The sequence below is a fragment of the Pleuronectes platessa genome, chromosome 17 (assembly GCF_947347685.1).
Source record: "Pleuronectes platessa chromosome 17, fPlePla1.1, whole genome shotgun sequence".
In the NCBI taxonomy this organism is placed as follows: domain Eukaryota; kingdom Metazoa; phylum Chordata; class Actinopteri; order Pleuronectiformes; family Pleuronectidae; genus Pleuronectes; species Pleuronectes platessa.
The window spans coordinates 20,042,489-20,056,591 of record NC_070642.1 but is presented as its reverse complement, the minus strand read 5'-3'; the positions used below and the strand labels follow the sequence as shown (position 1 = coordinate 20,056,591).

The window sequence follows — 14,103 nt, the reverse complement described above, 5'->3', positions numbered from 1 at the left end:
TTCTGTCTTTTCATGATGGGATTATTTCTTTCACCTCCTTTTTAAAAAGATTGAAATCACCCTAAAGACTGAATTTCTTACAGGTGCGCAGCAAGACAACAAAGCCACGAGAGCTGTCATGAAGACATACGTCAGCATCTCTCCGGGTTTGAAGCTAGACTTTCAGCCTGTGCTACCGTACAGGTGACATCAAATGACAAATGTGTTTCCCAACGGAATAAAGCTAGGGTGAGTTCAATGCAGAACTAGCAGGTGTTTTCGTCTTTGACAGTTAATCCTCTGGCACCTCTGCTGGTGATAGAGGAATCCATTCGACCTGTTTATTTGCTCTTCTGATCTAAAACGTTGTCATCCGTTAATGAAGCTTCTGTTGGAGGATCTCCGCAGCCTCGCCGGGAAGATAGAAGAGCTGAGGGCTGGGTGTCCGATGCAGGGTTGTGGGGTCGGTAAGGACGGTGAGCTCGGAGCCCTGTGGCGGCGCTGGGTATCACTGCGGCGCGGTGTTGGCCTTCTGATGGCGCATGCAGAACAAAGACAAGAGGAATGGAAGGACATCACAACAAGTGTGAGTTCACCAAACTCAAATCTTTCTGTCCATCTTTTGACTATAGCAGAGAAAAAGAATATACAGATGATATTTAAGATTTAATTCTATTCCTTTTAGATACAGCAGTGTTGCAGTTCTTTGGCGAGTCTTCAGGCCGAGGTGCCGGACTCCACTGTGAGCTTCACACAAGAGAAACCCCAGGAGCTTCTTGCCCTGGCTGAGATACACCAGGCCGGTCTGGAGCAGGAACAGCAGGCCCTAGCCTCCCTGGAGCACCGACTGGAGCACGCCCTGAGCCTATCCAACTCCCAGGAACCCGTCAGTCCTGGACCTGTGGGCAAAACACTGGTGAAGATCCAAGAGAATGTCAGGAGGTGGGATTGAATTTGTTTAATATACATGTGGAACGCAATTACTCATTTATATCCGAGATGCCTGAGAGGAATGCTGTTCTGTTCCCCTGCAGCTTGAAAGAGAGAAACCTGCTGGTGGTAGCTGCCGCCCAGGCAGAGGAGAAAGAGAGAGAGCACGTTCAGGACGAGATCGAAGAGGTGGAGAAACACGTGTTCGCCCTTCTACCCAAACTGGAAGGCTGCTCCACTCCAAACCAACAACAGGTCGGGATAACTTCTTTATCCCTCTCAAGTTTGGAAATCCGATATTGAAATGTTGTAAAAAAGCACGTGAAGTGGCATTTTCGAAAATGAGACACGAAAATAACACTCAAGTGTTTATCAGGAGAAGTTACTCATCAATGTTTGGTGAAGTTTTGGATTATGAGGAATAATCATATGTCACTGGAAAAAGCAGCAGAAGTAACAGAAAATAACAGAAATGGTAAAAATGTATATGAAATGAAACAATTTTTGAATTATCAAGCTATTTGACTAAAACTGTTATGACGTGATCTGTTTTCCACGTCTGTACATTCATCATTTATCCTTCACAACACAAAATCTCTATAATTTAGAGAATAAATATGAATATGTCATAATATACTGGATGCACTCCTTCTCTTTTCAAAGACAGAGCGTGTCTCTCATGTATTCTCTGTCCCGTGCTTCTCTTGTGTTTCCCAGGAGCTCACAGAGGACTTGTCCACGCAGAAGGACAAACTGAGGAGGATCACGTCCGGTCTGCAGAGCTGGTACACTGAGATTCCTTCTGACATCAGCAAGCGCTTACAAGACGTTGAGCTGTCGCTGCAGAGAGCAGAGGAGGAGGTAACAAGGAAACACACCGGATCGATCCTCAGTGGCCTGTGAGCTCTGTCCAACCAAATCCCCTTGTGTTGTGTGATTGTGTGTTCTACAGCTCATGGAGGGGAGCAACCCGGTCAGGAAGTTAGCCGGTAAAGTAGCAGAGCTGGGTTCTGGCCTCGAGAAGGTGAAGGTGCTCCTGGAGCAGAGGAGTCCCACAGTGGGCGAAGCTCAAAATGTTCTCAAGGTGTGGACAGAATAAATCATGTTTATTTGCTGATTGAGGTCAAAGTTTGAACATCACGTTATCTCAAAGCTCCTCCCTCTGTTCTCCAGCATGTGTGGGACGAGCTGGACGCGTGGCACAGCCGTCTGATGCTCCTGGAGAGCGAGGTGCAGGATCTGGCGGAGGAGCAGCCGCATCGAGCTCACCTCCTGATGGACCACATCACACAACCTCTGCAGCTCTACCAGAACGCCTCTCAGATGGCCGAGAACCGCACCTCCTTCCTCAGCAAGGTCAGACAAATTCTTTTACATGATATTTACACTTTATTTTATAGATGGCTTCTAAAAATCGACCTTTTGTTTCCTGTTCTCCTTTTGTCAGATCCCTGCCTGTCTTCAGGAGTTTGAGGACATCTCGTACAGCGCCACCTGCTGGTTAGACGAGGCCCAGTCGTGGCTCAACGCTCCCTGCTCCTTCACGTCAGCCAGAAGCCTCCAGAATCATGCAAGCTCCCTGCAGGTTAGTGACAAGCAAGTAAGGAGCAAGTTCCTGAAGCTTTTGAAGACCTGTGACATCTTAAATCACATTTTTACTCTATATCCTCAGGTTTCCCATGAAAATGTTATACAAATATATTTTGTATCCTTCTTATATGGTTATTTCCTTGTATTTTGCTTTTATTTGAATAAAATATGCTTTTTTTACTATACATTTTTCTCTCCGTCACATACTGTTGTTTTTAATTGTTACTTTTATATTGTTTTATCGCCAATTATCAATTTATTCAATACCGACCATATGTATCAAGATCCAAAACCTATGTCCTGTTATACAGCTGGTGCTGGACGACTCTGAGAGGATCAGGGACACGCTGCAGGACTTCAGGCCGGCGCTGGCTGAGATCTCTGCCGTGTGTGACGTCCACACGCAGGAGGAGAGGCTGAACCACAACGACCAGCGAGTACACACAATGCAACGCAACCTCCTCCAGCCGCTGGAGCAGCTCCTGCAGACGGCTGGGGTAACGGATTTACTGGAGACTCTCAGGTTTTTAGTGAACCCACATGGCAGAGGGAGGAAACCCTGATTCCAATTTGTCCAAATTAGCTGAATCTGGAATCGTTCAGCACCATATTTTGAAATTTAAATCTGATAAAACAGATTTATAATGGACATCTTTAGTCTAAAGAAAGATACAGATGCATAATGTGCAGCTAAGGTCCTCAGTCAGAACTGTAGATCCCAGATAGCTTTCAAACATATTTTTACAAATGAAATTGGCTCTTATGCAGCATGGGAAAAACAAGAAAACAAGTTCGATCCCTCAAGATGTTCCTGGCAATCTCCTTGTTCAGGTGGTGGAGGCGATGGAAGCTGAGCTGAAGACGATGGAGAAGAATGTCCCGAAGATCAGAACCATTTTATCCTCCATGGACGACTCCGACATAACTTTAACGGAGCATCTTCACAACCGACAGGTGAACATATGCAATCATGACACAGAGCAAGACAACAGCAAAACCTACAGACATCATACAACTAGTTATCATTGCTTTTAACACTTAATATACAAAGGGAAGGAAAACAAAGACTTAATGCTTCATTTTGATTGATTGGTTTACACATGTGCTGATCTGTTTGTGGTTTGAAGGTGATCCAGGATAATGTGCAGTCGATCCGGAGGACACTGGAGGAGATCCAGAGGTATAAAGGAAAGCTTCTCCTTCCACAGGGAGCGGAGGAGAGTCTGCTGGTCTTCTCCAGAGCCCGACTCCTCCTGCAGCCGCTGGAGGAGCTGGAGCAGCTCACCCAGTATCAAACCTCGCTGCTGAAGGTGAAGCAACAAGTCACATGGAAAAATACTTTGTTCTGGTACTGTAGAAACTTAGGGTTATGATGAAGGTTTTTCATGAATTCTTACATGAACTGTGAATTAAATAAAGCAAATAAGATTGTTTGTTAGTAAAAGGGACATAAAGCCAAAATGAAATGATCTTCTCAACCCTCAGCCCAAGAACAATAACAATAACAATAAGATTAATAACAATAAGAACCACGCTCCTTCTCTGTTTCTCTCGTCTCCTTGACCAACGTAGATCAAGATCCGGGAGGAGGAAGCAACCAGGAAAGATCTCGGCATCACCACACTCTCCAAAATTCCTGAAGTGACACAGCAGCTACTCCAGGTACTAATACAATTCATATAAAAATAATAATCACATAATCATAACCCAAAACCAACAGTGTGTTGTTTTGATTTGTATTAACTCTGCATCGTCTTTGAATCTAACCAATTAAAAATCAGCTCCTTTAATAAAACCTCACCCTCAAAGTGCCTTGAATCTCATTGTTTTTTGGGGGGATTATTATGATTTTTATATATATCAAAACTGCAAATTTTCATTAATAAATTTCATTTTTAAGACAAAATGTTGTTTCCTGGGAAAGAGGATGAATAATTTCCCCCCAAAAAAATGAGCTGCCCTAAACTAAACTAAATTAATTACTAAATCAACATGAATTCCTCCATTAGAATCCATTGGTCACCAGGAAGGTTTAAGATTTCTTGTCTTGTTGCAGATAATCATTTTAAGAAGTAAAATTACTGAGAGGAAAGTAGTTAAATATACAATTTGTAAATAAAGCAACACGAGCTGATGAGTCACTGATATAACTTGAACATTAGGAAAAGACAGAAAATATGATTCAGATAATTAAGAACCAAGAATCCTCAGAAAGTTAATTTCTATGTTCCAGTCACTTGACTCAGTTTTTATGATATTGTTCACAAAGCAGGAGCCTAGTGACCTGTCTAACTCAGAGGAAGAGGAGGATGAGGATGACGAGAGCTGTCACTCTTCGTCCTCTGACACACTAACATGCAGTGTTCCAGAGGTAAATCTAAAAAAACACTAATTGTTCTGGGTTCCTCTGTCTTTGGGTTTCATTCCAAAATGTCACATTTCACACTTTAAGATACAAAATCCACAAATTCTCTCACGTTGTGGAATGAAACTAAAATTTCTTGGGGTTTTTCTTCCCACCTTTACTTATGTTTTAAATCATTTATCATATTATAACTTGAATCTGATGCTGCTGTCGTGTGGAAGCCTGGATCAGACACTTGCATGTTGATGTGAAGCTGTTTCAGACTCGTTCTCCGGCTCTGTCACATGCAGCTGCTTTGAATGTGCTTCTCCTTAGAAACCTTTCATTGTGTGTTCATGTGTGTTTGTGTGTGTGTGTGTGCATTTGAATATTTATACCTCTCACATATATCAGGACCCAGAGAACACACTCGTCCCCTCAGATGTGAAAAGTGAGGATATTGCTGACACGCTGTCAAACGTTAAGGTAAATTATACGTTGAATTCGGAGATGCTGTTTGTTTAGTGCAGACTTTGAATATCAAGCACACGTATTGTTCATCTATTACAGTTATTTTTAATATATTGTTGACTTGTAGAGATTTTTTTTACTTGTGTAAATGTCCTGACTCTTAATGACATGTACATCGTGTGCTGTTTATCTGTTTGTTGTCTCTATATCGTCAGAACCAGCAAAGTGTCTCTGTTGCCTCTCAGGACCTGGGGAGTTTGGATCCTCAGTTTTCTTCTCAAGTGGAGACGACCTCAGAAGCTTCTGAATCTGAGCCTTCATCTGTGACGTCTGGATGCGACACCATCGACTTTGAAGCTAAAAATCTTGAAACCGGATTAACAACAATGGATTCTGAAGCTGACTCGTCCCATCTGGACACTTTGACTTCTGAGCCGCTGATCACCGCGGCCCCCCCGGCAGCTGAAGACCAGTGCTCTGCTGCTGATACACTGGAACGACGTGAATCCTCAAAACATGAAACCATCGACCCTCGTGTAAAGTCTCCTCCGGCCGAAGACACGAGAACGATTCCTACCAGACCCGTGACTCCGTTCACGGCCACGAGAGAATCGCCCGAGTTCACAGAGGAGGAGGAGGAAGATCCGACTCTGTCCACAGATGTAGTAAGAATCCTTCTAAAAGGATTTCCATACAGATTTACAATTTAAAGTATAGTTTAGTGTCACACTGATTGAAAACCTTGAATTTCAATTTTCATATTTGATTAAAATAATATACAAAATGTTCCCATGTCCAGGCTCTTCATCATTCGAAGGAACAAAGTGAAGTTGGGACGAGTCTGAACAGTTTGAAAGAATCCCAACAAGCCCAGGACTCATCTAATGTGCCAGTCAGGTAAATAGACAGTGACCAGTTGTAGAGGTTTAAATCTCACCTGTGCATAGGATACAGTTGATCTAAGCTTGTTCAGTGTTTCTTTGGTCTCCAGCTCATCAGGACATGAGGAAGATGAGAAGGAGCAACAAAGATGGAGTCGACTTTCCACTGAGATCTCTGAGAAACTGTCTGCTTTGAGAAAACTTCAGGAGGAACATGGCAGCTTGAAGGGCTCTGAAGACCAAACGGTAGGAAAACAGAAAACTGATCAGGAGTTTCTGATTTGAGGATCTGAGGGGAACCACTAAATGACCAGAAGAAACAGAAACACTTGTAATAATGTATAAACATCGTCTCGACTGTTCGATCACTTCCAACTGTGAAACCTAAACCACGATTGTCTGGTTCTTGTTTAGGTTCTAGAGAAGAGTCTGATATCAACCGGATCTGCTCCTGCTGTTCTCCAGAGGACACAAGAGTCCATCGCCAGCCTGAGACAAATAGTAAGAGATTTCCCTTAAATCCTTCCACTGGAGAAAAACCATTTATCTTGCTTTTGGAAAAACCCAGCCTTGAGTGACAGTTAGTGAGTGCTGGTGATGTGTTCGATGTCTCCCAGGTGAGGGCTGCAGATGTTTCTCAGCCAGATGTGAAGGAGCAGACGTACGAGGCTCTTCGGAGGGTCCTCCTCTGTCTGGACGCCTGGACCGACCCTCTGTGGACTACAGGTGGCGCTGGTGAGGAGGAGCCCCAGCTGAGGATGCTGCAGGAAGAGGTGACTGAACACAACGCTGCTCAGACACACACACACACACATATATAATATCTACTGTATTAAAAGATATATTCATGTAGATTGATCCTTTCTGTTTTAAACTCCTGTGTAGTGTGTTTCCTCCGAGCTGCTGACCGTGGCTGAGCTGTTGAGACAAATGGAATCAGAGACCAGTCCAGAGCTGTGGGAAGAGGAACCAGAGGCTTCCCAGTGTGTGACCGGCCTTCAGGAGTGTCTCAGCACAGTCCAGCTGTTCCTCACCTCATCCCAAGATCAGCTCCCTGAACATCTGGGCCTCAGAAACCAACTTCAGGTCTGAAACTGGGGAATCGAATCTATGATCTGTAAAATGACATCTCTAGAATGATAAATAAACTTTATCTGAATGGGTAAAACAATTATAGTAACTGAGTTGAGTAAATAATTTTTACAGATGCAGCTACTAGTTAAATTTCATATTGAAAACTTACAATGATTGACTAAAATATAATTTGTTAGATAAAGATGTTTAAATCCATATAAAGTCAATAGAATTTGTTCTCTTTTTAACAGCTTTCACTTTAAAAAATGCTGCCTACATGTTAATGCATCAGTGATAATAATGGAAGAAATTATTTATAATATCAAACTGACGCATTAAAAACTATTAATTGTGATATTTAAAAGTGCATTTCGGTTGTAATGCTTTAACTTAGTAAAAGTTTAAAAGTTTTCTCTCATTCTTCCTCCAGCTGTGTATTCTGGACGAGTTTGAACTTGGACAAAGTGAAACCTTCCCAAGTTTAAAGGATGCATCTAGTTTGCAGGTAATGACGCTTAAACATTATTATATATGTGTGTGATTATTGTGTGTTGGTTTTAATCGTTTGGTGAATAAGTCTTTAATGGACTCAAAAATATCAAGTTGCACACACTCATAGATCAGTTCCCTAAATACGTCTGATCAGGACCCATGAATTATTCCCGGGGAAATTGGGCGAAAATATAAAAATAACACAATCTCAGCTTTTGTGTAAACCTTCTGAAACACAAACACACAGGGGTGAAAACGTGACCTCTTTGTTGGAGGTGATCACACAAACTATAAAATATGTCTTTGTCTTCACCCGAAGAAGAAAAAACAGTTTATATTAGCAATGAGGGGTTTTTAAAATGAAATAATCTCCTCAGCTCCTTTGTCGATGGACTGGAAACCAGATACAGGATCTGTGCTTCCAGACTTAATGGTATTCTCCTTAAACCCAGTGCTCCCCCTGTATCTCGCAGCAGTGTGTCCTGGGCAGACATCTGAGGCCGAGTCCAGGGGAAAGAGCCAAGCTTCAGCGAGCATCCCGGGTCTTGCTTCAGGGGATAACTCACCTCCTGGAACTGGGCGAAGGAAGCATAAAAGAGAAGCAGATGAGCCAGGTTCACAACCGCGGCCAACTTCAAGCTATTCTCTGCAGACACCAGGTATCTCGCCGCTCTTTCAGCAAGTTCCTCAGCAGGCAGGAAAAAAGCAAAAGCCCAGGTTTAAGTTATAGGCACTTTCCAAAGAGTGTGCAGAAGCTTCTTGAACTTTTTTAACAAGCTTTAAACAACTGATGATTCGACTTTACACAAAGATATTTAGACTTTTATCATCCTCTGCCTCATTTCCCTCTTTACTCCTGCTGCTGTGTTTATTAAACCTCAGTTTCTTTTTTAAATCCCGCCTCACATCTGTCCTGAATCTGGTCTCTGGGTGAAACAGAAACTCCTGCAGGTCCTCGGGTCTCAGTTGGCGTTTGTTCAGCATCTGTTCCGGTGTGAGCCAGAAGTGCTGGGGTGTCAGGAGGCCGAGGGGCTGCAGCTGGACGTCAGGGCCAAAGCTCTGCAGCAACAGGCTCTGAGTCGGGAGGGAGCTTCTCTGAAGACGCTGCAGGTTTGTGTAGCGCACATTTGCTGAAGGCCATGAACATTTCACACATCGACACCAATGAGAAGTTTCTGTGTACTGTGCTTCTTGTACTGGTGTGAATGTGCTCACAAAGTAAAGTGGGTGTGCGGGGGTTCTGTTTGGACCGGCTGCAGGAGTGGAGCCTCTGGGAGGAGAGCTGTGGTCGACTGGGCCGGGTGCTGGATGAGTCTGAAGCCTTCATCAGCAGCGGGGGACCAGAGGGAGACGAGGAGGAGGAGGAGGAGGAGGAGTCTGTCGTGCAGCACAGACTCAAGGGCTGCCAGGTAAACAAAGCGTCTCCCTTTCTCCTCAGATGTTTCCTCCTTCTGTCTCTCCATCTTCTGGTGTTCACACTTTGCACATCAAGAAGTAAAGTGCTTTAAAGTGCTTTTTAAATAATTACGTCAATCTGCTAATTTCAGCCACAATGCTGTTGCTAATTTCCTACATTTCCTTTCATGCCTCTCAGCAGGCGTCAGAGGTCACTGTTGCACAAATGTATTTCATATAAGTTGAGTTTTGAAAACTTCCCGTGAGTCTTTTTTGTAGAAGTTGATCGAATCTCTATTCATATCTATAAACCAGAAGGTTTCCAAACTCCAAAATCTCATCCCTCGCCAAGAGATTCTACATTTCCACACGTAGAATCTGTTTATAGAGATTCAGTCTTAACACCCTGCTCCTAAAACACTCATAGTAGTCACAAAAAGCATCAGTGTCATCAGTTGTTAGCTACTTGAATAAAAAGACACTGAAACAGTTTTGTTTTGGATTAATAAAAAGGATATTCCAGTGCATACGCAGTAAGAGGAAATGCTGCTGGGTTCTTGGTTGAGCCGTCAGGAGCTGACAGATGAATTGAGGCCTTGATCTTGAATTCTACATTTAACTGATTCATCTCTTTGCAAGTTTCTGTCAGACTCACTCACTCTATCACCTCGTGTTTTCCACAGTACGTCACACACTCTCCCTGATCTGTCTCTTCAAACACTGGTGCACAAGATGCTTAATGAGAGAATCTCCTCTGCATGTAATCTCATCACAATCACTGGTTTTCTCCTGATTAATCAGCAAACACTGGGGCAGTTGGAGGAGAGCAGGGCGGCTCTGGGGATCCTCCTGGATCAGAGCGAGCTGCTGCAGAAGGAGCCGGCGGCGGCTGCGTGGGTCGGCCTGACAGGAGGAGCTCTGGAGCTGCGCTGGAGGAGAGCGGTCCGGAGGACGGAGCAGGAGGTGCAGCGCTGCAGAGACATCCAGGTCGCCAGGGCCAGGTGGGCCACGCTCCAGGAGACACAGCAGTAATGTGCAGAAACATAAAAGATGATCGTGCTCCGGGAGGTTTTATCATCAACAAGCGGAGGCCAGACAGTTTTAATTATTGCCTAAATGTTATCGTCTGGAACAACCGCAGCAGATTTGTTTTTTTTACATGGATGCAAAACAAAACAATTAGTGTTTCCTTTAAAAGAGCCTTTTAGAAAAACACTGAGATATCCAGGGAGAAGTGTTATTTCACAACCTGAACACACAATTCTGCTTATTAATCATATTTAAAACCACTACAGCCTGGATCTGCAACGTATGTAAACAGAGGTCACGCAAGTTTAATGTACAGTTAGTTAGTGAGCTTACTAAATACATGTAATAATCATTATTAATATAATAATAAAACAAATAAATAAATAAACAAAACAATGCAGAACAATATGAGACAAAACAAAAATCCGAAAAGCACATTAAAGGAAATATTAAAAACAAGCAACCTCCATTAAAACCAGTTCAAATCCAGTGTTTAAGGGTTTCCTAAGACTTGTGGTCTTTTCCCTAACACAGGCCTTTTGTCTCTGTTCTAATCTCATCTAGAAACATCCAGTAAATCAGAGTGAAACACACAAACGTCTAAATGTTTCCCCTCGTGAGATCCCTCAGCTCACAGTCACATTTCAACACTCTGCTGTTTCCCACACTCTCATATATCTTTATATCTGTTGACAGTCACGATGTCAAAGCCGATGACAACGCACACCACTCATCCGCTATCTTGTTTATTAGTGTTGGACCCGAACCTGAGTCATTACGTCAGTCTGTGCGAAGGAGCCGCCATGTTCTGCCTCACTGGATGAGCTACGTTCCCCTTGTCCTCCCCTCAGATTCCACACAGACTTCACCCTGGTCAGTAATTGGCTCGTCGGCGCCAAGAACCGGTCGAAGCTTTGGTCGGAGCAGGCGGAGACGTCCGGCCTGAAGCAGGAGCGTGTCCGCCGCGGCCTCATCGAGCTGCTGGTAAAGTATCCAATCAACCTGGAGACCCCAAACCCAGTCAGCTGTTCAGAACACGATCAGAACACGATTAGAACTGTGTCTTTACCTCCAATCACCGCTCTGTCCTCAAGGACTTCTCCATGGAGGTGGAGGCTGTCTCGGTGCGGAGGACGTCTGTCTCCAGGGACGCCACTCGGCTGCTCCACCTGAGCGAGGCCGACTGTCCCGGGCTGAGAGCTCAGATCGCTCAGCTGGAGGTGAACTGGAGCCAGCTGACCTCGGATCTGTGCAGGATTCAAGAGCAGCTGCAGCAGGTGCTTTCAGATTCACTTTATTCTCTCAACAAGCTGACTCCAAATATGATGAAATGTGATTCAAATAATAAGAATATCTACTTTACATTCAGTAGTTTACGTTCTTTACTCAGGAAGCTCAAAACCAGATAAAACTGTTTATAAAGATAAAGACGGGCGACATGACAGCTCCCAAAAGTAAAGTCAACTCCTTTTGATCTGCCCCTTGTGGCTGGCTGCAGTATAGCTCTTATAAACTCCTCTTCCATGTTAGTGGGTGGCACATGGACCGATCTATAAAGTTAAAATGCATGTCAAATACATTTTTCTCATTTTAGTTAGTTCCCTAAAGGTAGATCTCGAATTTCATCCTTTTACTTTTTTTCCTAATTATTTGGTTTGTATTTATTTGGTCGATGTTACATTTGTTCTCAGTAACTTATCCTTATTTCCCCAGTTAGTAAATGGTTTGTTCCTTTCTTGATTTAAAGAAGTGATGGAATAATCCTGCATCACAAACCTTGTCCATATTTCACTTTTTCTAAATTTCGACCTCATGCCCTGTAAACTTTGAGCCTTTCTACTTTCCAGTGAGTTTAAGTGTAATGGTCCAAATTCCACCGCAACGCTGGTGGTTTTCAAAAAAAACAATTAGGCGTTGAGAAATCCCCTCCGGTGAAGGGAGTGAAAACTTGAACACAATCCTGCTGAAATGAGTTTCTGGGTGATTGAGGACAGGGAGGAAGAGAAGGACGCTTTCATTTTTCTTTAACCATTCATCACCAGTGAATGGAACCAGTGAGAAGTTGGTTTTTCTTCCAAGGTTCATTTTGAGGTCTTGCACTCTTTGGAGAGGATGCAAAAAGATCTTATCTGCTGGAGACAGATTTAATAATTTGGACAGAAACAAGTGTCAGATCGTATCAGAGCTGGTGTTTTACTCTCCAACTCAATTAAGATTAGGTTTAAAAGCAGGAGAATTCAAACTGGAAAGTGAACTCCCTCTCCTCTCTGTCATCCTGCTTCCTGTAGCGGCTGCTGGCTGCATGGCCGCCTGTGGAGCTGCTCACTGACCTGGAGTCGTGGCTGAAGACGAAGGCGGCGTCGAACCAAGAGAAGGAAAAAGATCTCAAGGTCAAAGATGCTCCTCAGATCAGTGAAGTCCTGCAGCACCGTCGGGTACCTCCACAGTTCACTGTTTCCTCCTGTCCATCCCTTCTGATTCAGTGGTTATTTAAAAATCAACAGCTTCTATTAGGAATTATTTAAGTTCCCTCAATTTCAGATATTATGATTTAAATTCTTTTTGACCTTCACATTTGTTGTGTTGAGTCCTGAAATGACTTCACTTGATTTTTGTTAAAAAAACAAGTTAAAGTTGCTGCTTAAACATTTAACATCTAAACATCTAAAGATAACAATGTTGTCGATTGTAGGAAATTAGACATCCACAAAGGAAAATGAGGAGAAATGATGATTCAGTGGTTATTTAAAAATCAACAACTTCTTTGAGGAATTATTTAAGTTCCCTCAATTTCAGATATTAGGATTTAAATTATTTTTAAGATTTGGAGGATTTGACCTTCACGTTTGTTGTGTTGAGTCCTGAAATGACTTCACTTGTTTTTTGCTGCTTAAACATCTAACATCTAAACATCTAAAAGTAAAAATAAATGGGATTGTGGGAAATCAGACATTCACAAAGGAAAATGATTAAAACAAATTCAGTGGTGGATCAGATAAACTTGAATACAACAAATAAAAAAAGAGAATAAAGCAATCTATGTTTCTTTTCACTGCATCTACTTTCACATCGATGACTTCTTCATATTTAAATTGATTCTTCAGGAGTTGAAGTCGGGTGTTGTCGCCGGGCAGCTCATCCTGGATTTCCTGAGCCAGTCCCGGCCTCAGGCAATGGGAGCGTACGTCCAGTCTCTCCAGTCCGAACGCACGATGTTTGCAGAGAAGCTCGGTGCCCTCCGGCTCCAGTGGCTGCACCTCCAGGGAGAGCTGCAGAGCCAGGTCAGTGCCACAGCTGCCTGGAGAATATAGAGTGATCCAAACCGTAGCTTTCTATCTATTTTCAGCTTTGATATTCTGACTAAAACCAGGTGATGGGCTTGAAAAGCAGCCGTTCACATACACATTTGTCTTTGCTCCCTCAGATTCATGGAGCTGAACAGATGCATCACACCTGTGCGGTCAGAGAGAGACAGCTGCAGCATCTCCACCGATGGATAACGCAAAAGACAAAGCAGCTGAACCAGTGGGAGCAGCCGACCAGTCAAACCCTGGCTCGTAGGGCTCTGCGGGACTGGGAGGTACTGGGACGGCAGGCGGGTGCAGGTTTGTGTTTGTGCTGCACGGGAAGCTGTCCTCAGATGTGACACGGAGTCGCTTCTCTCTTTGCAGGCTGTCGCGGGCAGAGTGAGGGAGAAGGCTGCAGCTCTGCAGGAGTTGAAAACCAAACGAGTGGATGATGATGATGATGAAGAGGAGAAGCATCCTGGTGACGTAGCTTTCTGGGAGCAGGCGGAGAGCGTCAGTCGAGCCTGTGAGGATCTGAGTCAACAGGTAGAAATAAATCTCCTGGTGGGATCAACAGATGAGACAAGTTGCAGCCAAAGACTTGAAACATCTTAAGCAGGATTTTCTTATC

At 43.6% G+C, this 14,103-nt stretch overlaps 1 protein-coding gene across 1 annotated transcript in view; it reads left to right on the top strand.

The window, feature by feature from the left end:
- The window catches only part of LOC128459851 (nesprin-2-like), a 63,739-nt gene that overhangs the window by 27,454 nt on the left and 22,182 nt on the right, over nucleotides 1-14,103 (top strand). Inside the window, 31 exon segments of the mRNA XM_053444778.1 lie at nucleotides 84-228; nucleotides 365-565; nucleotides 665-921; nucleotides 1,014-1,164; nucleotides 1,627-1,770; nucleotides 1,862-1,993; nucleotides 2,083-2,265; nucleotides 2,357-2,494; nucleotides 2,811-2,996; nucleotides 3,331-3,453; nucleotides 3,627-3,809; nucleotides 4,072-4,161; nucleotides 4,769-4,870; nucleotides 5,258-5,329; nucleotides 5,530-5,979; nucleotides 6,114-6,211; nucleotides 6,306-6,441; nucleotides 6,610-6,696; nucleotides 6,813-6,968; nucleotides 7,081-7,281; nucleotides 7,700-7,774; nucleotides 8,235-8,420; nucleotides 8,701-8,871; nucleotides 9,021-9,170; nucleotides 9,958-10,157; nucleotides 11,037-11,169; nucleotides 11,280-11,462; nucleotides 12,474-12,620; nucleotides 13,290-13,466; nucleotides 13,610-13,765; nucleotides 13,857-14,018. Coding sequence (XP_053300753.1) covers nucleotides 84-228; nucleotides 365-565; nucleotides 665-921; nucleotides 1,014-1,164; nucleotides 1,627-1,770; nucleotides 1,862-1,993; nucleotides 2,083-2,265; nucleotides 2,357-2,494; nucleotides 2,811-2,996; nucleotides 3,331-3,453; nucleotides 3,627-3,809; nucleotides 4,072-4,161; nucleotides 4,769-4,870; nucleotides 5,258-5,329; nucleotides 5,530-5,979; nucleotides 6,114-6,211; nucleotides 6,306-6,441; nucleotides 6,610-6,696; nucleotides 6,813-6,968; nucleotides 7,081-7,281; nucleotides 7,700-7,774; nucleotides 8,235-8,420; nucleotides 8,701-8,871; nucleotides 9,021-9,170; nucleotides 9,958-10,157; nucleotides 11,037-11,169; nucleotides 11,280-11,462; nucleotides 12,474-12,620; nucleotides 13,290-13,466; nucleotides 13,610-13,765; nucleotides 13,857-14,018 — 4,975 coding nt within the window.